Below are 27,050 nucleotides of genomic sequence, written 5' to 3' on the forward strand. Positions count from 1 at the left end.
AGCTCCGCGTGATTCTGTAGAAGGTGCACGGGGCCACCAAGTCCTGTCACAACAGGACTAAAGTGCAAGGAGGCTAGATGTGTGTAGACACATCTGTATAGGCATGGGCATAGCTTCTGCTGCAAGATCACGTGTACGTGCCACCTGCACTGTATCTGTGACCTGTTCTCAACTGTGGTGTCACCGGTACGCTTAATGGGCTACCTGTTGTCTTGCCACTGACACTGCAAAGGGCTTGGCTATGATTGCCTGAGTAGGGATGCAATCAGCATCCTGGTGGATGGGAAGCCATTATTTACAATCCAGATGCCAGCATCCTGACTAGTGCTGGAATGGTGACATCGATGAGGATGCCAGCTCTGCAATCCTGACTGCAGTCATCCTGAAACCTGGTATTGGTAGCGTTAAGCCCCCGCCACAGGGCCTGCCTTAACCAGCCTAATTCTAGCACTTACCGTTCAGCATCCCTGCAACTGGGATTCTGGCATTCACATTGATGTCTGGATTCTGGAAATCTGGCTCATGGTTGTAGTCAGCATCAGTACAGAAGTCTGCATCAGTATACTGAATGCCAAGATCCTGACTGTCGGGATGATGAACACATACCCAATGGAAGGCGGAGGGGACGACAAATTAGGGTAAGGCACTTAGAAGGGGGAGGACAGGGTCAGTTTGTCAGGTTGGGGGAGGGTTAGGTTTAAATGACAGGGTACTAAGGTTAGGGTTAGGCACCAGAGTTTAGGGTTAGGCCAGTGGTTCTCAAACTGTGTGCCTAGGCACCCCGGGGTGCCCCAGGACACTTGCAGGGGTGCCTTGGGTTGGTGGACCAGGATCAATTCATATTATTTATGGTCATTGTACCAGGCAAAACCAGTGCTGGTGGCTGCCAATCATAATATATGTGGACAAACAGAAGCAAATCCTGTCCCGCACCAGATAACTGACATATAAACACAATGCACTTTCATTTAATATTTTTTTCTATATTTCTTGATAAGATGCATTTGGCCTAGGGGTGCCTTCAAAATATTTTGATGCTCTAAGGTGCCGTGATTCAAAAAAGTTTGGGAACCCCTGGGTTAGACACTAGATGGGTAGGGAGCTTTTTGGAGGGGGATTCCCTCCATCGGGATGCCAGTGTCTGTATTTTGACTGCTGCCAGTCACCATATATATTTCTCTACATATGGGTTGGGATACAAGTGCTGGCTGTTATAATTCTGGATACTTAAAATAGCCCTCCAAATTCATTATTCATGAGCTGGTAATGGAATATGTACAGGTTTTTTTCACAGATTTTTCTTTTTCTGTGAGATGTGACTATTAACGGTTCTCAAAATTAGTTTATGCTCCATGCCCCTCCAGTTAATTATTTTTTGTATTTGTATTATTATTTAAAAAGGACTTTCTTTGCACCTAAACATTTACTGTTTATATTTCCGTTCAAATAATTTTAAATACTTGTCTGATGAAAACTTTTTTTGTTTTTTCAATTGGGCCACTGATTCTGAGTACTAAGGGGTAGATTTAAACTAAAATGTCTTGTCCCTGGTACTTTAACTGGAGAAAGTCTAAAAATAAAATCACGCTGCAAGTGTTTTCAGTCCCTGTTCCAGTTTGTGCTGCTTGCTGAGATAAGCAATGCTTCTTTCAAAAACTTGTCTGCTATCAAAGGTCTTACGATTTTCCTCATGTAGTGCTTGATGTTGTCTGCTCTTTGGACACTTATTCTGCATGTGTGCCAATTTGGTGCATGGACAGCGGCAATGGAGTGTATGATGATTTTTGTTGTCTTTCTATTCCTCCTCCAAGGCCAGTCCCAGCATGACAGAATATACAAATTAGGTGGAAAGAGACATGATCTTCCTACAATTTTATTTTTTTTAATGCCTCCTTTTGACATGGTTTTTAGTACACTGAAAGACCGTATACCATCTGCATATGATAATTTGCGATTGACCGAAATAAACCCTGATGTAATGAGTAAAATGAGTACATACTAGACGAAATTGCAAACAAATCCCTGGACAAACAATATAGTGCATACGATATTAAGAAATTTCACAAAAGATATACAAGTTGACTACCGATTATCCGGAACACGATGATCAGGAACCTCCTTTTAATCCGGACACATCAGTTGCCGGGGGGGGAAGTAAGTATTGTTAGGGTGTTAGACTGTGGGGGGAATTAGATTACCTTACAAAGGTAGTGAGAGGTATTGTAGAGGCAGTGGGAGGGTGTCTGGATTCAGGGGGGATCAAGTTGCGGGAGTGGGGTCCCGCTGCGGAGACTGAGACACACTGTGGGAGCTTGGATACTCTGCAAGCCCGAGACAAGCTGCCGGGAGATGGTGGAGGGGCGATTGGTACTGCGGAGGTCACGCTGAGGGGCTCTCTGTTTACAGAAGGTATCACCTATAATTCGCCAAAATTGGTGATCTGGCTTAGTGAGGGAACGGACGATGCCGGATAATCGGTGTTCAACATGTAGTTAGTGTCCGTATTATTATATTTTATTTATAAGGCGCCACAAGCCGTACAGATAGCACATATTAGAACAATACAGGATACACAGAACTAAACCTAATAGTAACTGAAGAACAAAAACAGAGCACAGGTAACAATTAGCAGCACAATTCTTAGTACAGAATACAGCTGAGATGTAGGGTAGCAAAGTATGGGTCTGCATGTTAAAGGCTGGCTCCATAACTCAACCCCCTCATGGCTCCATCTTGACCCAGATTTGTGGTTTTGTTACTCAGCTATAAACAAAAATCTGCATTCAGCGGTACTGTAAGTGCGGTACATTTTACTTGCACATAAATTGAAGCAGCATTGCTCACAGCGACTGTTCTTTTAGTATAAATAGATACAAATGCAGACAAGTCAATTAATTGAAGTTTAGTTAAATGTTGCACCAAAAAAAACGCTGTGAGCAACACTGGTGTTTTTAACAGATATTTTGTGGCTGTCACACCGCAATGTTGACACTTATATGGTTTAATAGAAATGTTTGCTTGCCAATTTTCACACCTTTTTTGACAAATTCTATTGGCACTCAAAGGGTTAAGCACCCTCCAGGTTTGTGCGGTCAACATCTATATCTATGCATGGTATTTTTCACTAATATGGATGGGCTTTCTAAATGATTTTTAAAAGGTAATCTAAATGTGAGACTACCTTTATTCATTCATGTCAGACTGACAGAGTAGTATTTTATAAATTCGGTTTAATATTCTTACACGTCAAAAACTAAATTATTTCAACTTTTTTTTTTATTGTGTGTACTGTATAGATAGTTACCCACTGATTTACTGTTGTGTTGGAGCCATGTCTCATAATGTGTATCGGTTTATCCTGATCGTGTATATACCAATGTTCAGAACTTTACAGTAGGTTTTACACTTCAGTAGTTTCCAAGTCATTGGCGTCACTGCAGTTTCCTGTTTTTCTTTGTTTCCTTTTCAACATTCTACAGGTAACAATCTCCCTATATCACACATCTTATATTTGTTTTCTTTTTACTCGCTTACTTAATGGATCACATGACAGATCTTTTGGGCGAGGGTGAGTAGTTTTTCCCTCTCTGACTTGGCTATTGTCTTTGATTTGTTCCTGTATCTGCTCTGCTTACAGTCTACTCTTCTCTCCATTCCTGATTACATGCAGACTCTTTCTCTGTGCCTTCTACTTCTGCTATCTCAGATGCTCCTCAGCTCTCTGATCCATTTTCTGCTGAGCCCAGTGCCCTTACTGCTGCTTCCACTGACCCTACCGCTCCTTCAGCATCTCCTGTACATGCCACTATTAGTGCTGCCAGTGCTGAGGTCGATCTCTTTGGAGGTTAGTGAGGCCACAGGAAATCTTTTTCCTTGTACAATACAAGAAGGTACTGTGTAGGAACTGGATTATTAATTGTGGGTAAAAGCAGAGTTTTTGGTCTGTGGTGGTGAGACGATCAGTGTGAGGCTGCTGTTACTCTGCTGGATGTCAGTCTATGGAAAGGAAATCGTATAGAATACATGGCAGTATTTGAAAAAAAACTCTGTGGAAACTAGCTTTATATAGTTTCTACTTTCTTGAAATCTATTTGCCTGAAGTATTGCAGTTGCTGTAAAATCAATACAAGCTATCTTCTGAATAGGTTTTATCAGGTGATAGTACTGGTCTTGTGTGCTCGGAGATTGAGCAAAGTGCATTACAATTCAATTAATGTAATCTTGTACTTAATAGTCATCATGGCTACCTACCAATGCCTATTTTGTGGTACCAGACACCTATCCTAAGTATCCTATGTTGCTATTGGCAGCTGTGTGTTCATTATAGATCACTGATAGGTTGTCGCTGCCAGTGCTTAAACGCATCATTCTTTAGAAAGGCCGGATGAGGAAAACCAAAGACAAGTCCTATCTGAAGGGGATAAACTACATGCACAGATGAGCACAAAATTCAGTTTCAGTGTCATTAGATCAGGCAAAACGATACTATATTGTGAAACAGATGTATCACATTCAACCTGAAGTCAAGGCAGGAAAGGTAAAGCACATACGGGTCAAGCGAAAGATATAATAGAAACAGATGTGTAGCCAGCGGCAGGTTTAAACTTAATTAGGCCAAATGTGTGCAACATTTTACTTTAAATTATGCAGATATGACACAGGGCCAGATTCAGTAATGTGAAATAGCAGGTAATTTTCTGTCTGGCACACACACCATGTTGCAATGTAAAGGGAGCAAATGCGTTTATATTATTTCTGTGCAGGGTAGATACTGTATGCTTCTGTATGTAACCCACAGGTGTTAGGCAGCTTTATTTTTATGTCCTGTACACACGGGGCCACAGGAGCAGCGTGCTGAGCCATGTAGTTAAGCACAGGTCGATCAGTACTGCACCAGCGATGTGTGCTTAGTGATCTGTTACTGCCCATGTTCTCAATAGAGAGAACACTTGCGATGACTAGATATTTCAGGCATGCTTGAAATATCTATCCCAACCATAGTGACACACGAGGCTACGCATCACTATCGCTATGGGGCATACTCAGACAACGATTTGTGCTTCATTTCTAAACAATCTAGTCAGATCGTTTAGAAATGGGGCTTAAAACTCCCCTTGTGTACGACCCATTACACTACAATTTTAGATTTCAGTTGGAACATACCCCACCCAAATCTAAATCGCTCTGCACATGTTACATCTGTCTCAACTGCAGTGCAACATGGTTTTGTGCATTTCTGTCTTTAATCATTGTAACAGATCACTGTAACATGTGTCCCAGCTCTAATTTACGGCTACTAATTCATTATGGAGAGTTATGCAGTTATAAATCTACCCACAAGATTAGTTGTCTTTCTGCAAAATAAAATCCCCCCCAGAGTAGTCACTATGACAGATTTTTAGGCAACTGCAAGGCTACAGGCGGTATTACCCAATATGTATCATTCACACGTGACATTTTTGGGTGTACTCACAATGTGTATATATAATATATAGATCTGTGTATTTAATTTAACTTTTAGTTTTCCTAACTTGTTTCAATTACATTCTGAGTAAATTATATGGTACAGGTTTCTTTATTGAATTTTTTTTAAATGTATTAAATTGCTTGTATTTATAGGCAACATTTTCTGCCCCAATTTCAGTTTTTATAGAAATATTCGGTTCTTGTGTAGTTTCACGGCGCCAGTTACGTAGTTAGCATAGCGGACCTTTCAGAATTGGGTTAGCTAGACGCGTGAGCGTCTCTGTGAAAGCCGGCGTGCTGTTCCCGCATGAGTGTCTCAGTCAAAGCCAGCGTCCCTGTTCCCTTGACTACACAGCCGTTTAGCGTAGCCAGCGTCCCTGTCAGATGTAGAGTAGTGTAGTCAGACAGCTAGTAGTTTGAGCGGTACGCAGTTAGCGTAGTCAGTCAGCTGGTAGATTGAGCGGTAGCATAGTCAGTCAGCTGTTGGAGAGTTTTGGAGATGCTGTTACACACGTATATTGGAGTATTGGAGTTATGGCTGCTGAGAAGCTGAGCTTATTTAATCTGCCACAGACTGAGGAGGATGCTGTGGCATTTCTGCAGAGGCAGAAATTCCTGCCTGATACTCAGACCTGCCCCAATGGACACCCTATGAGGCTGAGTGTTAGGGAGCGGATGTGGCTCTGCCATATCCATAGCTGCCGCAGAAAGGTCTGTGTCAGGGCTGCCCAGTGGTTTAGAGGGTGCCATTTGACATTTGTCACCCTGATCAGATTTGTCTTCTGCTGGGCAGAAGAGCTGACAAGCGTCCGATTCTGCGAGCAACACCTGGGCATCTCCCAGAAGACGGCTGTCCAATATAACTGCCTGATGCGAGAGGTCTGCACCATCGACCTCCTGTCGCAGCCTCACCGCCGTATTGGAGGCCCAGACACCATTGTTGAAGTGGATGAGAGCCTCTTCACCAAGTGAAAGAGCCAGGTTGGGCGTGTTCTGCCACAGCAGTGGATCTTCGGGGGCATCTCTAGGGAGACCGGAGAGTGCTTCTTAACGGCGATTGAGAGGCGCGATGCCAGCACCCTCATGGCTGCCATGGAGAGGCACATGCTCCCGGGGACCACAATTTACTCCGGTACCACCATACTGGGTGAACCACCGGTACCACTTCGTGGATCCGGACATAGGGGTTCACACCCAGAACATTGAAAGGTTGTGGGGTGCCTGCAAGTGGCGTAATAAGCGACAACGGGGCACAGCGCACCATTAGCTGGACTCTAAGTTGCAGGAGTTTATCTGGCACAGTTTATCTGGCACCATTGGCGCAGAAGACTCCTTTCTGCGCATCCAATAGTTACAAAGACGCAAGAGCGTCTCAGACCGTCGTCTATGACATATTGAGCATCTGAGACATGGGATCATGCTGGCGCCGTCGATGTCAGAGAGGCACTGAGTAGGCTTTCCAGGGACAGATATGCTGTTCCATGCAACATTACGGTAGTTATTTGTGTAGTTTCACGGCACCAGCTCTACGCTGATAACGTAGCTTAGGCTGGCGCCGTGAAACTACACAAGTAAAGTAGCGGTTGGGCTACGCTGATAACATAGTATCAAACAAATGCTGCTGCCGGCGCTGACTTCGCTTAGAGAAGTAAGGCAGCCGTTGGTGTGCTGCCAGGATTCAAACATAGCGTAGCATACAGCTGGCGCCGTGAAACTACACAAGTACCAAATATTCTTGTCCACTTGCATGCTATTTTTGTATTTGTGTGAATTATCCTTTTAGATTCAGTGGTCAAAGTAGCTTTTTTTTTTTTTTTTATATGTCCTAACGGGGGAAATGGCTTAATGCCATAGAATTTATTAGTTTGAGGACATATTCGTGATGTTCTAAATAAACTCCCATTATTTCTAAAGTAAGGATTGATCCCCCATTTAAAAAAAAAAAATATATATATATATAAAAATAGTTTGGTTTACAAACCACGGCTTTGTTTTAAAGTAAATTAGTCACAAGTAAATCAGAGATTGCAAAAATACAGCCTTTTATGTATTTTGAAGCAGGAATTTTTATTGTTCTAGGTAAAATCATTCCTGTGTCAGAATCGGCACCTTTTGAAACCCAGAACATTTTACACTCCAGCAATTAGGTCCTAAAGTTTTTGTACAAAATAATGCTTTTTAGCAATAGGGATCAAGCATCATGCGCTATCAATACCATCTCCACTCGGAACTGATCTAGTGTGTCCTTAACCTAAGAGTAATGTCCATAAAGGTATTTTTATAAAAGCATTTATTGTATTGTACTTTCACCACTGATCTTTGCGTGGTCCAATTGAAAATAAACTTTTATGGTCCTTGCATAGTAACCTGTTTGTGCTCATACATTGTGTAGTCATTTGAATATTTCAAAATGTTACGGACGAATTGATTACATTTTGTCACAAAACTGCAAATCAACAGAAATGTTATTCTAGCAAATGTAGGATGCAGGGAAAACAAAGTCATTGCATATGTTTTTTATAGGTTTATATTGATTTGGTTCAGTATTCTGAAGCGGATACAGTATAATTAAATTGAGAATAATTGGTTTACAAATTAAAGGCAAAGACAATCACTCTCTGCAATTGCACCTAAATATAAAAAAGGTGGAGTCATTACCTGCTCCTCCTACACAAGGATCCACACATGCTCCAAAGTTAGTGGCTTCCATTGAACTGTACAGGTACAATCCCTGGGTGGTTGGTACCAAGGATGAGAATAAATTAACACTTTTGCTTCTATGAGGAGACCTTTCCCTTTAAAGATTGAGATTATATGCACTTTTGTATAATATTGCATATAGCCTACAGTACATATTGCTAACAAACCATGAAAGTTTATTTGGCTGAATTTCCTTGTCTACCTTTTGGATTGCAGGTTTGACCTCTGCTATTCAGAGATCTAATAGGGGGAGTTCTGCCCCCATCCTTTAAAAAGCATCTGTCACTAATAAACCTGTCCATGGGCCAGTAAAGAAAGTCTAGTTTCTAGTCTCTGTTATATGCATGGGCCCTTATACAATAGAACCTTGTTATCTTTGATGTACTATGGAATTACATTATTGACTTGTGCATTCAAAAAAGGTAACACTTGTTGTATAAGGGGATAATAAAATCCGGTATAATTTTCTTATTTTTCCCTCTTTTTTTGCTTTTTGCTTAAATAAAAACCCTCACCACAGACGCCTTTGCTGCTTCTCCCGGTGAAGCACCTGCAACACTAGAAGGGGCTGCAGCACCGCCTACCCCTACCCCTGTTGCAGCAGCCCTTGATGCATGCTCTGGAAACGGTGGGTTTCATGTCTGCTACCTGTCATCTGTCAGCATGCCTTCTATTTACTTGATTCCTCTTAGTTGTTGCCTATTTAGACAATCTCTGTTCTTGTAATTTGTGTTGTACTGTTTGTAGCTAGATTAGAATTGATGACACGGTTTTGTCATATTTTGCTTTAACTTCTGTGAAATACACTTGTTCTAGTGTTCTTTAGGTTTTCTATCTCAAAATGTCATTGACTTGTTTCTTGTGATAATTTTACTAACGTTTAGAAAAACATGATTTGCAATGTGTGAATACAGTATGTGAATGATCTTACAGGGATCTCTGTTGGAATAATAACTACGTGGGGCTTGCTCGTAGGAAGAATATTGGTGTGCACTGTGTTCCTGATCCTTAGATTACATTCATTCTTAATTCCTTCCTAACCCATCTGTTTTCCATTTTCTTCCTTATAAGACCCCTTTGCCCCATCTGAAGGTAGTGCAGAAGCTGCTACTGAACTGGACCTTTTTGCTTTGAAGCCAACTGAAGGCAGCACTCCTGTAGTTACCCCTACAACTAGTGCAGCCACTACTAGTGCTGCTTTGGCAACTACTCCTTCTCCTCCTCCTCCTATTCCTGCTGCAGCAGTTGCTGCGACTACTACCACCGCCGCTACCACTACCACTGCCGCCACCACATCTGCCAGCACTACCACAACAACTACTGCTCCTCCTGCTCTAGATATCTTTGGTGGTAAATGTCTGTTTTTTGTTGTGTGTTTTTTTTTCCTTTCTTTTAAGTAGAGCTGAATGATACTGTTTTCATAGCGTCATCATTTCTTTTCCAGTACATCTGTATATTCAGTTATGCTTCCTTCCTTATTATTTTAAAGACCATTTTGATGAAATAGACATCAAAATCTCAAGTTACAGCACATCACAGTCTTGCTTTTTATGTTTCTTTTGAAGCTATTTAACAAGGCTATAATAAAGTAAATATTGTGATATTTATTGTAGCACCACCAAGAAGTTCCAGGAATTTCTGGAAGAAGCTAGAATGGTGAAACATTAGCGCACCAAATCTCAAGTCAATAAAAGTATAGCACTTCAAAATTAATAACCTTGATGTAGATACTAATATTGTATAACAGAAAAAATCTCAAATGCATGCATCAATGGAACATGAGAATTGGTGCAAGCCAGTGGTGAATGCGTTTTACACCTGTATTAGGCCATTATCGGAAATATATCCACAATCATGGAAATTGAACTTTAATGATGCCAAGAGTTTCCATAGAAAGAAGTATGAACTATTATTATTCTTTATATGCTGCCACAAGTGTTCTGCAGCAGCTTATAAAGTGCATAACAAGAAGCCATATGAACAAAAGTGACTTCCAGTACCAAACATTGTAGCGACAAAGGGGAGTATGTACTAAGCCTTGGAGAGAGAGAAATTACCAGCCAATCCGCTCCTAACTGCCATGTTATAGGCTTTTGTTTGAAAATTGACAGAAGCTAATTGGCTGGTACTTTGTCTCTACAAGGGTTAGTACATATGCCACAAATGTTATAAACATTACTTCGTCAACAGTCTTATGACCCAAGTAAACTGCAGGGTGCATTGCAGGTAGTGGGGAGGAGATGATGGTATAAGTAAGCGTACAAGAATGAGACAGGTCCTGCTTGTGAGAGCTTACAGTCTAAAGATCATGTAGAGCAGAGATGGCCTAAAGGTCACTTGCAATTGAGTGGTCGGCCACGGACAAGGCACCAGTCGATCACTGTGGACACAGTCTGCAATATCCAGCCCAGAGATGACCAATATGAATTGGGCGGATTCTTATACGCTTTATGCAGCAATAGCCCATAGAAATTAGGTTGATTGCTATTGGCTGAAGCTCTCACATGTGACCATGCTTCCATTTTCACTGTGCTGCTGCCGGAGAACTGGGTTGAGGAGTGGCACGGGAGCAGGGCTGGCTTTTTGATTAAGAGGGAATGGAGGCTTAAGCCATTTTAATAGTAGGGGTTTTTTTTGGGTGGAGGAAAGGTTTGTTTCACCTGTGTGGGGCCAATGTTTTTTTCCAGGCAGGACTGTCCCTGCACTCATATCAGGCACATGTCTGTGGTGCGCTCTAATGTTCCACCCAGGTAGCTCACGAAAGCTTTTCAGCTTTTATAGTAGACTCCAAAAGTCTGGTCACCTCTGATGCAGAGTTAAAATACATAAAAATAAAATATCACTTGTCATAAGGAAAACAATAGCTAAGCATTATAGATAAATATGTAAATATGGAAGTAGGTGAGCCATTTGATTTACTAATGGATGGATTTGATTTGTTTATAACTGTAACTGCATCAAGATTCATTGCAGTATATTGGAAAATAAATCACTTTCTGTAATGTTGAAAGAATGATTGTTGGTTGAAATCTAGGTTAGACACAATTACATAGCTGTCCTGTTCAATAAGTCACGCTGTAAAAAGACATTGATATAGCTGCATGCGTAACTACATAATTGTATCTATTAGATTATACTGCCCAAGGTAACAGCAGACTCCAAACAGATAATTAGTACCAAATCTATATACTTAAATGGGTAGATGTGTGTTACAATTACCTATTATAAGAGTACTACTACGTTTCACTAAAAAGAGAGTTTATCCACATTTTAATATTTTAGTAATAATTTAAGATAAGCAAACATTCATTAGAATGTTCCTGTATACTTTTTACTATGGAAACCCAATTTAGCATTATTTTTGTTTTCAATTATTATCTTTGTCCCTACATCTTTAAATTTCTTCAAAACCTAGTAACTCTTTTGCTTATACCACAGTGAAAGGGTGAGAAGTCCTATGAGCACACTACTACATTCAAATGTATTATTATTTGGTATTTTCCCCTTGTTTCCTGCATCAATATAGTTGATATTCTACCCACGGACTTAGCTCATCATGTGGTACATTTTTGAAGCTGATGCTTTTACATCAAAACTTTAAATTGCTACTAATATTAAGGGCAAAGCCTGGTGTGTTCTCTACTTTAAATATTGTCAAACTCATGAGAAGTGATGGCACTTTGTGTATATACCCCAAAATCTTCAGTCCTGGAAGGAATGAAACATATATGACCAAATTAATAATACTTAGGGAAATGCCCACTACCACACCTGTGGATAAAAAAAGGGTTAAATCCCTATATATATATATTTATAGGACAATAAAGTCTATCCTAGACAATCCAGGACTCGTGCTAGCTATCCTCTCTTATCAATGCAATAGTGATGAGAAAGAACTTGAGCTTCAGATTGTCTAGATTCATCTGTATGTTCTGATGTACAAAGAAAATCTGTCAGGTGATTATCATGCAACTGTTTGTTTTTGTTTTTCTTTGCATGCTTGTCTCTTATTCATCAAGTCAAACCGATTGTTCGTTCACTAGAAGCTGTGTTAAGGACCATTGGAGAAATAACATTGCTTGTATTTGGTCTTAGATTTATTTGAGTCTGTTTCGGAAGTGGCTGCTGCTCCTAAGCCAGAAGTTACACCTAGCATAGACCTGTTCGGTACAGGTAAAGCATGACATCGTTTTCATTGACATTTTGGCTCCATGATTTGTTGCTGAACTCCTAATTTCCCATTGCTTATAAAACTGACTTGGCTTTTGTTTCCTCTTGCTTTGGGAAGATGCTTTCTCATCCCCACCGCATGGGGCTTCTCCAGTACCTGAGACTTCCCTCACTGGAGATCTCTTATCTGGTGAGTGCTTTTTTTGAACAAAGCACTTAAGTGACATTTGTGCCTCATGGATGTGTTGCAGCTGACTGACGGTTGCCTAGAGTTCTGCAAACCTTTGTGGTTATATGGACAAAAGTCAACCGGCTAACTGTCCATATTGCTGCTTTGCCTCATTAACTGCACACTGCATCTAGGCCATGTCACGCCTGCAGTAACATTTCAACACAACCCATCTGCTCTAGATTTTTAGCTGCATATTCTGGTTATTGTCTTAATTTAATATGTATTTATTTTAAGTTCTCCTCTGCAAATGAGTGCATTAAGTGGAATCAATGTCATGTGTGCAGTCATGTGACTTATTACATTCATGAAGGATGCATACTACCAAAGAAAATGTACCCAAATTATTATATTGTAATGCAGAATTTGGTCAAACTGTGGCTTGCCACAACATAGGTTGCCAGCCCCTAAGAGCATTTACCCATCTGGTTTTAAATTCAAAAATGCATATTCTATTCAACGCTGTGTAGATGCATTTAATTGTGTTCATTGATGGATAGGGTATCTACTTCCTGTTTCTTTGTTTTGCAATAGTGAAAGAAACACAGGTATCTTAGTTAGGACCTAGGCAAGCCAACTAACACATTATTTCCTAGGCTGTAGTGACTATTCTGTTTGTGTATTAGGCCAGTGTCAGAGGTGCCAGCAGATAAATTCTCAACTGCAATACCGGAAGCACTGCACATGTGAAAATATGCTAATGAACCAGCTTCTGGGGGATATTCAATCTGTACTGCTATGGCACTCGCCTATTCAATGCTGTTGTTTCCAGCAGAATTGAAGGGTTTCCGATTTGTTTTTTAGTCAAATCTGAATTGTCGGAAACTTCCTATAATTTTCGAATTCGACAATTTAGCAGCCATTTTGGACAAAACGCAGCCTTTCTGACATTTCACAGTGGGAACATTGAATACCGACTGTCTAGTCGGAGGGGGTCAAAAACGGTCATGAATCAGATCCATTGTTTGTGTAAAAGACGCAGTATTGGAGACATTGCTCGCCAATGCTGAGCAACTGTATTGTGTCACAGAATGTATTTCTCAACTGGACTGGGCCTATCCAAATGCAAAATAATTAATTTGCTCTGTAGAACATGCCCAGAAAGCAGTGTAAAAAAAATGTATAGCTCCCAAGTGGTCACTATATTTCTTTCATTTTGCAAATATATCCTCCACTGTACTGTATCTGTCATTGCTAACCAATTGCAGCATAGGCAACTGTGATGCTTCATTCCATCAGCCTCTGAATCGGGCCCTTTGTCACTTTTATTAGTATTTACAGTATTACCATTGCAGTTAGATATATCATGTCTACCTATCTAACCTGTTATGAGATATATATGAGATCTATATTATATTGGATGCTTTCTGTGTGATCTAGGAAAGCAATGTTTCCATAAACACCCCTGTCAATTTCTCTCATTAATTTGATGCACAGTATTTGTCAAAATGCATAGGAAAGAAATAGGTGATTATCTCTGTATAACTGCTCACAGAAGATAAACCTATGTATATCTACATACACAACGGCAAAAGTTTTAGCAGATTGTAAAAAGACTGCGAGGGCTTCATGTGCAAAAGTTTTGGCATATTGCCTGTTGGTTAATACTTTGTTTAAAGGTGCCTCAAAAGGTTGTTCTAGTGTTCAAAAGGTTGTTTGATTCTTTAGGCCTTAAATTAAGCCAGTAGAAGACCATTCCGGAGGTAGGGATTTACTCTGAGCCTTGTGTTGTGTCTGCTGCTAACAACTGGTGCTCCTCTAAGCATCTGGCTGAGCACTTGGGAATACAGATAATTGACAGATATAAAGCTGGGGCATGCTAGATGAAAATGTATAATGCTTTCAGCTTGGAACGTCCGTCCACAATGTTTTTAGTTTTAATTTAATCTAAAAGACCCAGAACGACCTGTGCTAGAGCGTCTTGTCAAGTGCACCACTGTGTAAAATAACCCACAGAAAATGAAAACAACCTGCGCAAAGATCTATTTGACAGTGGACCAACACAATACTGTGTTAGATTAAGTCACTGAAATCGTAGCTGTACATAATAGAGCTCAACTCCACATGCAAATCTTCACTAAATGTCAAACATAGGTCATAAAGTGCTCCATCATTTCCTATACAGTTCAGCATAGTGATAGGTTGGGACATGTAGGTGAAACCCACAATTGCTCAGGGTACTATGCCAGAAAGATTACAAAAGTTGCGCTGCCACCTCATTTTCTTCAAAAGGATTGTAAATCCCTTCTGAATTTAATTTACTTGTAATTAATACTATTATTTAAAAAACAAAACTATTACATATTGGTTTAAATACACACAGGTAACCAATAGTGTGTGTCATTCTAATGTTCTCAAAATGGGCACTGCAAGTGGGGCAGATGTAACATGTACAGAGTTAGTTTTGGGTGGGGTTTGTACTTCAAACTGATATCTACAGATGGAGCGCCTCTCGGTATAAGAGTATAAGGGGGAAGCACCGTTGATGGGCTGTGCATGCGCATATTCGCTTATGCGCATGTGCAGGCTATCTGTGCGAGCGGACGTGGCATCTTGTATAGACGCTGGCCCGTTAGCACAGATCAGTGCGGGCAGGGGGCCGAAGACTCAATTCACACCCATTGGAACACCTTACATTTCATGGGCGTCCCCATGGCAATTCACCTGTAATGTGGCTGCCTGGGGCAGGCAGCTGAAGTCACTGGATGTCAGCTGCCCACACTCTTCCCGCACCAAGGAGCTACATATCCAGAGAGTGACACCAGAGAGTAAATTAGATTTGCAAACGCCTTAGAAATCATTTGATAGTAGGTGGCCATCTAATTATTTTATCCATGCAAGCAAGCTGCAAATCGATGTTTATGCTGAACATCCATTTACTTGCGTGCGGGTAAAATCAGCGTTTGGGGGACGGGCAACCATGTGGGTTGTTTTTACTTGACTCGCAAAGCTGCGAAATTCGCAGCTTTGCGAGTCAATCAGAATGACCTCCACTGTCTCCCTGGAAACTGTTTTATACTCGCAGCTTATGTTAATTTAGTTGTTTTGGTTCCTAAAATCTGTAAGTTCTGTGGGCCTCCTAGCTGCACTGGTACCAGGTAACAGAAAAATAAAAGTGAAGCATTTGGATAAAACAATTTTCTTTGCATGGAGATAAAGTTGTGCACAGAGGATGTGTGACAACCAACCGGAAGGAAGAATATAAAAAAAATCCTTGAAGCTAATGTCACAGACAGTGAAGTTGAAGCTGGAAGGTGGCTAGATATTTTATCACAACAACTTTCCTAAACCTTACTTCAAATCAATCCATAAGTACAGGACTGAGGTATAGGTTTTTGGGATTGTCATACTGGAGAAAATTTGCATGGAGATCTGCAGAGTTCACAAGACGTTCCTAAAGCACAAATAGGAATACCCCTTGCTTGCATGAAGGTAATACCTGGAAGCTTTGATGTCTACCAATGGCAATATCACTAGGTATTGCCTTACAGGGTGCCTAAAAGTTTTGCACATGTTGGTTTCAGGTGTTAAAACAAATTTGTCTTATCAGCATTAATATGCCATGCTCAAGTGTATACCCTGCAGATGGTTGTGCTTGGTTTGTTTTTACTATAGTAACATGCAATTTGAGGAGGGGGGCCACTCTACAGCATACAGCTGGGGTGGTGTGTGTGTGTGTGTGTGTACATAGAATGCAATTTTTCATTGAATGTTTCTGTTCTTTAGTCCCTCAACAGTACTGAACAATTCCATTGTATAGACAGCTATTAGCACTGCAGATATTGCAATAACACATGATCATACCTTCATTACATATGTGTGGAAAGGATATACTGTAGGATGTCATGGGAAAAATATAGAGGGGTGATGGGGGAGGTAATAATTGTTTTATTTAATTTTAGAATATGTTGAGCAAATGGGTACTTGTTTCCTAGAACGGCACCCACTAAGCTATTTGTTTAGTGGGCTATTCTGCGTAGGGAAATCTCATCGCATCGCATGGGCCATTTTAGTGACATGCGATATGCGATTTTTTTTCCATGTAATTTATTCACTGTTTTGTGTGCCCCAGGGCATCGCACCTGCCGCTAAATCGCATGCGATTTTATAGGGTCTGCGATACCATTACATTAGGTATACAATAATATGTTTATGTCCTAAAAATAGGTTTTACAAACCCCCCCACTATCCACGCCACCCCGAAGCGTGGCGAGCGCAGCAGAATGCGTCCTCCAAATTTTTCATACCTGCTCGTTGGTGTGGAGTTGATTTTATATAGTGTGGCGAGCCACCGAGCCCAAAGCGTGGGTGGCATGTAAAGTAATCCGCGTCCCCTGCGCTCGCCACACTATATAAAATCAACTCCACGCCGACGTGGATAGTGGGGGTATGAAAAGGTCGGAGGACGCGTTCCGCCGCCCCTTGTGGTGCTCGCCATGTGTGGTTAGTGGGGGGTGCGTGAAACCTCTTTTTAGGACATACAATGATATCATTGTAAGGGTAATACAGTGGGGCACACAGAGCATTGAAAAAAATACATAAAAAAATCGCATTGCATGCCGCTATAATGGCCCATGCGATGCGATTTCCCTACGTTAGCGTACGTAGGAAATCTGGGCGCCGTTCTAGGAAACAAGTACCAGCAAAAGTACTTCCATAATGCCAGTGTAGGGGGTACATTAGGAAGCATACTTTTTTTTAAGAGTCATTGGGGTTTTGGACTTTTGATTTAAATGAGCATGTAAAATATGCTTGGTATTTAAAATTATTACCCCTTTAAACCCAGCTAAGGTAAAAGTACATATGTCTTCCTCCTACATCTAGACTCATTACACCATGCAGCACCTGATGTGGGTGAGCGGCCAGGTCCTGTACAACTCTTCTAATGGCAAAAAGATTATGTTGCTACATGGCAGTACTTTGCATACAGATTCAGAGGCTCCGTCATACAAAGGTCATATATCAAATGAATCAGCAGAGTCTTCTTGTGCATCCCAGTCACATTTGCATTGCAATTATTATGGTAACAACGCTAGAAGTGGTAAATGCTATTGGCAACATCCCATCTTCAATAAAACTCCCCTCTTAGTAGATTTACCCCCGAAGACTCTCACACGGCATTGCGGATGTTTGGCGAGACTGTAGCAAAGATGAGGACACTTCTGTAGTGATTTTGTCGATGTCGATTTGAGATTACTGACTCAGTTGTAATGTTATTTAATTCATTTTAACTATGTCCACATTATCCCCTTCAACATTATCATGAAGCATTATGTTTAAAAGTGTAATGTTGACCCTATACATTTTTTTTATAACATTACAACTGTTTTGGCAATAGCCTGTTGATTTTTGCAACATCCTTACTGTCAACCAGTGGGTGGTCTCAGTCCAACATCAATCTTCGTAACCAGTGGTGGCTCTGGAGGATGGGCTGCAGCACCTTTCACAATTCAAACAGTGGAGAAACACCAACTGCCAGTGTGTCTGTTTGAAATGGCAGTTGCTGGGCCTCCCCTATTTGAATTTTAAACTGTGTTACAGCCCCTGGCATAACTATGCAATACCCAACCACTTTGCATTGTTCTTTTCAAAGACTTCTGACTTTCTGAAAATACCATTTTTGTTTTCAATTCTTACACCGCAAAGAAAATCTACTCAAATTTATTTTTTTTAATAGTGTTTTTTATTTAATTTGCATGATGTGTAACTAAAGGAAAATTGTTCCATTTTGATAATAATGCAAAGCTCTAAAACTGGTCTTTTCCCCCTTTGATCTCATGTAGGGTTATGGAATAGAGGGTCTTTATTGCAGAGAATAGGCGTCACTCCAGGACTTGTTAGGTGCAAGAATGGCTTTTATTGTATCTATGCCGTCTCAGGCTCTGCCTGTCTTCAGGCTATATATATATATATATATATATATATATATATATATATATATATATATATATATATATATATATATATATATATATATATATATATATATATATATATATATATATATATATATATAGAGATGGCAGGATCGGCACTCCTTGAAACCGATAGAAACTGCGCCGGTGCCTTCACAGTATAGAAATTTGTAGGTCCAACGATGGTGCGGCACTCATGGCTTTCAATAAAGAATACTTCACACAGTGGTAGTGATCAACGTTTCAAATTTATATCAAATTTTTCATCACTGTGTGAAGTATTCTTTATTGAAAGCCATGAGAACCGCACCATCGTTGGACCTATATATTTATATATATATATTTATTTTACACACACAGTAGTACATAAATCCAGTACAAAGCATATACTGTAGTTCAAATGGAAATCCATCCAAGGTTCTCTTTAAAAGTATTATACACATTACTTCCATAGTAGTCTCCTAAAGGACCAGATGCAGAGCAAGCATTATGTTTGCATGGAATTTTTTTATGATCAGAAAGGAGGTCACATGTATGTATAATTGTCCAGTTGCACATATGTAAAACGTATACCTCCTTTGTCTTGTACATTTATATACGGGCACTTGGCTCATGTTGCCCAAGTGCAGGGTTGTGCTCTTCAGAGCCACATATATACCTCTGTGTGTAATTTGTTGCTGCATTAGGATTCCATCAGATATCCAACATGATGATCTGCAGAAACAATTAAGCTGATTCTATCAAAATTGTGAGCACAAACAGTGTGTGTGGTTTCCCTCAAAAAAACACTACCCACTATAGCAGATAAACCTTGTGGAAAGTTCACCAACCCTAGCCTAGCCAGGATGAAGCTGGAATTCCTGGGGAAGTCAGACCTGCTGGCATGTTACAGGTCAAAGCAATAACCTGTCATACCTAGTGTGTATAGGCTATGGCATGCTGCGTGTGTCCTGGCTTTAATGTCCTGTCCCTGCTTGCTCTTTGTAGGACTTTTTCACAATAGTTTTTTTTATTACTTTAAAACTGAAAATATATGGTGGGAACAGGTATGGGGAGTTTACACAAAATGGTGGTCTGAAGTCCAATCGGGTAGGACTTTTTCATGTGGACCCCATACTGTTTGTCCTTCTAATTATGGCACTGCCATCCTAGGCCATGAACACTGGTGGGGATGGGGGGCTACATTAAAACACCAGTAATTGCCCTCAATATGGCCACATGTAATAGTGACATCAAGTTTAATTCAATTGCATGCATTACAGATCTCAGGGATCTGTGCAGATTTTCACAAATAAAAGCACTGCACACGTGTTATGTCATAAATGATGGCAAACTTGTATAAGAATCTGCATCAGGTTAATGTGTCTTGTGTGTTTTGCATAAACACACAATGTAAATGAAATATTCTGTGGGCACCATTCGATAAACTAGTTACATTTCTATGTATGTTTTGTGTTAAGATAGAAAAAGTATTGAAGTCTGTTGTGGCCACACAAATATAGCTTTAAATAGTAATGCTAATTGTAAATTCAGACTGGCATTGCATAGTATTCAACTCATGTTGTTCTGTAATCACTGCAGTGGATACATTTGCAGCTCCAACCCCTGTGTCCACCGCTTCTCCTGCCAAGGTGGAGTCTTCTGCTGTGCTGGACTTATTTGGAGGTGGGTATCCAACTCTACTTATTGATACTTTCTTATTGGCGGTGCTTGACTAACATAATATATAATAGAAATACTCATAGGTAACCTGTCGCTGCTGTCATTGTTACAGCAAATAACTAAACTATGGCTAAAGCTGACATTTGCTGGGCCATCTTGTCTAAATGAATAGAGGTGATTCCTGTGATCAAGGCATTAACATTATTATAGTAAATTATATTAGGATTTCATAAAGAAGAACATATATACGCAATACTCAAATCTATACCTTATGTGTGGTTGGAACAAGCTTTGTTGGTGCAACCAATTTTATGGCATTTAATGATGTTTCAAACAGTATTGGGGCATCTGAAGTCTCAACTCAAGTGAACATTTGGATTGTATATGGAATACGTGCAGCTTAGAATCAGACCCTTACAAATTTGCCAAAAATATTAGGCACCAGTGCACATTAAACATCATATATCTGTGGTGTCACAAATTAGACAAACATTACTTTTTCCCTATTAAGGAGTATTTAGTAACCTATCGGGGATGATTCAATTCAAAACGAACTTTATGGTAGGCAGATTTTGCTTGCACCTCCATAATCTGCCTTCTTTATTTAATGTAGGGAAGCCACTAGAACATTTCCTAGCAGCTTCAGTGAATGATTGGATTTGCCCTGTATTGTTCATTTCTCAGCTTTTATCTGGGACATTGGAGTTAATGGGGCCATTACCTATAGCCAATCAGATTTCTTCATGGTAATGGTCAGTACAAAATGTGGTTATCTTGAAGGAGTCTGTCCTGTCCACTTGTGTGATTGCTTTAAAGAAGGACCGTGTCATAATGACAAGTGAGAAATGAAGGCAAGCAAAATGTCAGATTGATTTAAGAAAGTGAATCGAATAGGATTCTGAGCGACTTGGGGCACCGAAGAGATAGACCTACAATGAGGGAGATAGTGGTGCATCTCTATATAAAATAGTTTGCACATCCACCTTCAAAGTCAATGTATCTTGTTAAAGAACCACCCCATCTAAGATGCACATTGCTTTGTATAATACTTAGTATTACATGTCATAATCCAATTTATTTGATAAAAATTGTACTTCCAAAACATTTTAAGAGGTGTGTTTTTGTTTCCAACTTGCCTGATAGCAGAACAAGTATCTTGTGGATGAAAGTCAGTGGTGAAAATGGATTGAATTGTATTTCCTCTTAAAATTATACCTGTATGTTTTTAAAATGTCACCTCTAAATATTTTTTGTATAAGAAACAAAAAAAATCACCTACCTCATGTTTTTAAAAAGTGTATTTAGAGCTACTTTCCCTTTACATTTTACAATGGCTTCCATGGAGAATGTAATATGCAGTCCACCCTCCCTGCTGCTTCGCTTTTATTGTACCTCAAAGAGTTAAGGGCCCCCATACACTATGCAATTTACATGCAGTTTGGGCTCTTTTCCTGTGATTGCAGCAATCAATCACAGGAAAATAGCCCAAATTGCAGTTGAATTACCGCAGGTCTGATGTGATGCTTAGTCCCATGTGCATCGCACAGGAGCCTGTGAGTCGACACAGCTGCAGAAGCAATATCTTGGATCACTTCTGAGCTGGCAGGTATGCAATATCGCATGCAAAAGGACCGCATGCCATATATCCCGAGCGGCTCAAGGGGGGTTTGCGGGTGACTTCTCAGAGGGAAGAAGTCACCCTAATCTATGGGGGTCTTAAGCTCCCTATACACTACTGCAACTTTTCCCCTGTACAAGCCACAGTCTATCCCCTTGAGCTGCCAAGGAAGGTCCTTTTTCCATGTGATCCCATTTCCCACTGCTGGGAGGCTGTCAGATGTCGGATGTGCAAGGAGGTGCGATCTCAGACTCTGATCAGATGTGCACAAGACCGCAGATCAGATATCAAACACCTGCGATTTGGCCACCTTGCACTTGATTTGGCCACCTTGCACCCGATTTCTCCTGATCTGTTAAAATCTGGTGAAAAGTGGCAAAATCGGACAAGTATATGGCCAGATTTTGAAGGAGACAAAAGATAACTCTGCTGTACATAAGTCTGCTCCCCAAAGTTTTCTCATTGAGCATTTGAACAAATGCTTTCTATAGTGACACATACTATATGGTCTTTAAACCAGTGTTCTCTATTTGGATCAGATGGTCTCTGTCTTAACACACATATTTTAAGCTGCGGACTTTGGTAGAAGCCTGTGCAAACTAGGAATGTATCCAGGGCACACTGGATAACTGTTTATCAGAGTTCAGTCTACCACCACTCTTCCTCTTGATATAAAATAAGCTTTGACATTAGGTTATTACTAGTGGGAGTGTGTATGAAGAGCTTGGTTCAGAGGTGCATGCAAAGCTTAACATTTTTTCTCACAAGGTACTAGCGAAAAGGTTACTGCTCAGTTGCCATCTTATACAGACATGCCCACTGCCAGCGCCTCAATGGAACTCACATGCATAACCAGGAGCATGGGAAGCACATCGGTCACACCATCACACATCTTAGGAATTCTATGCGGCCTCCGTCTAAGTGGTTCTGCTAAGACATTGAGGCCTCTCCAGCTGAAAATAAACTTACAACACTACCCACCCCATTACTTTCCCCAGATTCTGACTACCTGTCACTCACACTACAAATCCTATGTGCTATTTGTAATTATTCGCAGCATAATGTACACTGAGGCTTGGGGCATGTGTCCGACTTGAACATTGCATGCACCTCTGAATCGGGTCTATATTCAGTCTACTATTGCGTCAATTTTAAGCTTGTGAAGCTTTTTGAAGAAGTGCAGTTTCAGTCGCGTATCAGTGGAAGACCTGTTCACCTTAGCACCAATAGGGTCTTGCTTTCAACTCCTTTTGTCAACAATTGGGCTGATCTAGAAGAATAAACGCATTGCAGGAAAGATCTAGTAATGGAGACTATACCTCACATTGCACGGCTCTCTCTACGGGTGGTACAAGCAAGTCTGAGTTGTGTAGCTCAGATTGACCGGCCTTGTTATGTATAGATTAGGTGGACTGAAGCTACGTCCAAGCTACGTCCAAGTTTTTGGGTCCATTCTAATTTAATGCCAGGCTTCTCAGTCTTTTTTTTTTTTTTTTAGAGATTTTTATATGGTCACAACTATAGTTGTAAAATCTGTGTTTGTACATGTAAAACATAAGATTAGTATGAAAGTTTTTTGTAAACTGTAGAACTTTGATCCATATACCCAAATTAATATTATTTGCTACTTACAGTATATGGAGTCACTAATGCATTGAGACAAATCTTTAAGGTTTGCATCATTTCCCCCAGGTCTGCAGAGCGCCTGAGGAAACATTCGCTGCTCTATAATAGAATACATGATCAATGCAGTAGCTTAGACATAGGCACTAAGGTAACGAAAGCTGCTGGGTCACTGTGACGTTTGCTGGATAATTGTGCTGGGGCATCTTTATACATGATCCCCGCAAACCTCCTTGGCAGATATGCTGTATTTACTCTTGATTGCGAATGCTTTCAGATGTATGTTTTCATTAATTTTCCAGTCGGCCTATTCATACAGCAGTATGAAATCTGAGTTATTGCTTTTGTTAATTACGTCTAATATATCACATGTTCTTTTCTTTTCCTGCCTACATGGATGTTACAACAGATGCATTTGGAAGTGTAACCGAGCCACAGCCTGCAGCCTTGCAACCTAATTCCTTAGCTTCAGCGGATTTGCTGGCTGGTAACTTTCCCATAATGAAAATTGTTTGGGACTTCATTTTTTTTTTTTTTTTATATGCTTTGATCTCTTCATATAAAGATGTAGTAGATTTATATTAGAGAGATGGCCTGGAGACATTTACTGTACAAATTGTATACCAATATGGCAAAAAACACTACTAAGGTTGCTGATAAAGAGGAAAGTTCAGGTCAATGGACATAAAGAACAATTGCTAGCTCAGGGTCTTATTTGTTCACTGTGATGTGAACTGATCCTGAACAGGTATAGATGTGTGCTACCCTGCTTAAGATGATAAAACGAATTGTGTGGAACATTTGCAAGTTGGAATTTGCTTTCCGATACACAGCCTTGTAGAACGTCACAACAGTTGAAATCCTGGGCTGTCTTCTAATCTGTTGTAGTTGGTCCTAATTATCACGCCCATTTATTTCCCTTGTTTAATCTCATGCCCATTTTATCCTTTTTTTTAGATCACATATTTCATATTTTGGGGGGTATTGAAATGTTCATTTTTGGGCATCCGTTTTTTTCACATTTTACAGATATGCGCACCCGATGTCTTTTGAAGTGATGGTTAGGTGCGCTATTAGTTTTTTTTTTTTCTTTTCTTTGGTCGACTAATGTGTTTTAGTTGGGCTGAAATATCTTGCCCATAATATACCTGCTATTCATATCACACAGAGCATTTTTGCACCATTTTTATCTCCTCAAAACCCCCCCTATTTTGAGCCTTCGTATTTACCTCCGCCAAACTGCACAGTATTCAGCAAAGAGGGACCCGGACTCCTATGGTTGGCAAGCTGCAGACTCCTAGGGGTGGCAGGTTGCAATGCTAGTCCATTGCGGAGTATCACTGCAGCCTGCAACCCCAGGGATAGACAACCACTTGCCATGCTGTGTAGGGAGCCGCCACTGGCACAGCATGTTGAGCAGTGCTGCAAGTAATGGGGTATGGCATACCTGTAAGAAATATGTTGCAGGTTTGCCATACCACACCATGTGTCCCCCAAGCCGCTGTCTTTTTTTTAAAAGTTAAAATAAGCTGCCACATATTGTACTTCCCACGGCGACCCGCCCACCTGGGTTCACCCCCTTCATTATTGCAGGAGCTGAATGGCAGCAGGACACAAATCAAGTCAGACTGCGCGGACATGCGCAATCTGTACTTCCGGACTCTCTCGCCTCCTTCACTGCACCCCGCTTTGTGGAGGAGCGTGTGCGGGATGCTGCTGCATGCTGAAGGGTGAGTCGTGTGTGCTGCTGCTCCTCCATCGGTGACACGAACACCCTCAGGTTCCCTGGTTGATTGCAACCAGGGAGTCCACGGGTGCCACCGATGGAAAGGCAGCCAATGTGACAGCTGCCTGGAGCAGGAGACCGGCTATTGTGGAATCAGACAGCAGACTCTCTTTCCAGGATACAGAGCCTAGCCACTGGGGGAGGGGGCGATGGCTGATTGTGAAGAGCGCTGGGGTAGGGAGGGGTGTGCATTGAGTACAGGATTAGTTTGGGGGGTATCAACTGGAGGTATTAGGGACCAATGTTGGTAAAGGCGTTAGCTGCTGTTAGGAGTGGTGGTGTGGTGACCTGGTTGCTGATGCCCATCAGTCCTTTTTGCCTCCTGCAAACTAAGGTTTCGCCTAGATCAGCCATGTTGGAAGGGGAAAATTAGATCCGCCCCAACTCTGGTGCCACTAGTTCTTAATGAGGGACAAGGCTGCTGTAGAAGGCTAGGCACCGCAAAAGGAAGCAAAAAAGAAGAAAAAGAAAAGTGGCGCTGGTTTGATAAAATATCATACAATATTTAATAACAATTAAAAAACAAGACCTAAATTACACAACAATGGATAAAAATGGTGATTATATATTGATAAATCTGGACCGGAGGCTGAATGGGACCAATAAAAAGTTCATTTTAGCAGATTGGGGGTGCAACTGGTTAGTGAGATGAGGGTGCCCACTGGGCTGATAGTTACCACTGATGGTTATGGTTTGTCCAATCTCAAATGCAGGGTTGCAGAGATGTCCTCAGATGGATGCGACAATAGGGCCACAATGGCGCGAACCCAATGATGTTGTAGGGCTAGATGTTGTGTGAGCCACGGGTCTATTGGAACTGACAACCCCTACATTAAGTGGCAGCTCTTGACAGAACACCCTTGGTAGTGCCTGTCTGTGCACCCTAGGGAGCGCAAAAGGGGGATCTGAAGGAACTGACCACACACCACCCCCGTTACGTGGGTCGGTACTTGTTTCCTAGCACGGCCACACCGATTTACATCGGGGTGGTCGTGTCGGAAAAATCGGGTCGATCGCATCGCATGCGATTTGGTCGCATGCGATGCGATCGACGCGACCGACCGATTTTCGACCCGATTTTTTCATTGAATGAAATGTAAATCGGGTCCCTGGGACCCTATTTTACATTGGATTCAATGTAAAATATTCCCAACCCCCCCAAATTTAACGGCGTACACCCTACCCCACGATAGACGCCAACCCGAAGCGTGGCGAGCGCAGCGAGCCCGCGAGGGGCGGCGGTGTGCGTCCTCCGACCTTTTCATTCCCCTACTATCCACGTCGGCGTGGAGTTGAGAATAGAATAGTGTGGCGAGCGCAGCTAGCCACCGAGCCCGAAGCGTCACTATTCTATTCTCAACTCCACGCCGACGTGGATAGTAGGGGAATGAAAAGGTCGGAGGACGCGCACTCGCCATGCTTCGGGTTGGCGTCTATCGTGGGGTGACGACGGGGACATCTATAATGTGAAATGGGTCATATTGGCCCATTTCACATTTTTTCACGATTTCAATGTTAAAAAATATTTTAACATTGAAGCCTATGGAAAAATCGGGGGCATCGCGTCGGGACCAATGTTAATGGTCCCGACCGACGCGATGCCCCCGATATTGTGTCCTAGCCGGCAAAATGGACCTGATTTCAAAGGAAATCGGGTCCATCTTATGGATCGTGTACCTTAACTTAAAGGTACACGATCCATAAGATTGTGGCCGTGCTAGGAAACAAGTACCCGTGGGTCACTACGAATCCATGGGTGCAACGAAGCACAAGTTCTAACATAAGATAACACAACATCTAGCCCTACAACATCATTGGGTTTGCGCCATTGTGGCCCTATTGTCGTATCCATCTGAGGACATCTCTGCAACCCTGCAATCG

At 41.2% G+C, this 27,050-nt stretch overlaps 1 protein-coding gene across 1 annotated transcript in view; it reads left to right on the forward strand.

Moving 5' to 3' along the window:
* Positions 1-27,050, forward strand: part of SNAP91 (synaptosome associated protein 91) — a 163,481-nt gene that overhangs the window by 119,409 nt on the left and 17,022 nt on the right. Inside the window, exons 16-23 of the mRNA XM_083177128.1 lie at positions 3,554-3,568; positions 3,671-3,844; positions 8,687-8,794; positions 9,238-9,516; positions 12,262-12,339; positions 12,455-12,526; positions 20,062-20,145; positions 23,793-23,870. Of these exons, the coding sequence (XP_083033254.1) occupies positions 3,554-3,568; positions 3,671-3,844; positions 8,687-8,794; positions 9,238-9,516; positions 12,262-12,339; positions 12,455-12,526; positions 20,062-20,145; positions 23,793-23,870 (888 nt within the window). The remainder of the gene's footprint in view (positions 1-3,553; positions 3,569-3,670; positions 3,845-8,686; positions 8,795-9,237; positions 9,517-12,261; positions 12,340-12,454; positions 12,527-20,061; positions 20,146-23,792; positions 23,871-27,050) is intronic.

Source organism: Crinia signifera, chromosome 3, assembly GCF_055691185.1.
Source record: "Crinia signifera chromosome 3, ASM5569118v1, whole genome shotgun sequence".
In the NCBI taxonomy this organism is placed as follows: domain Eukaryota; kingdom Metazoa; phylum Chordata; class Amphibia; order Anura; family Myobatrachidae; genus Crinia; species Crinia signifera.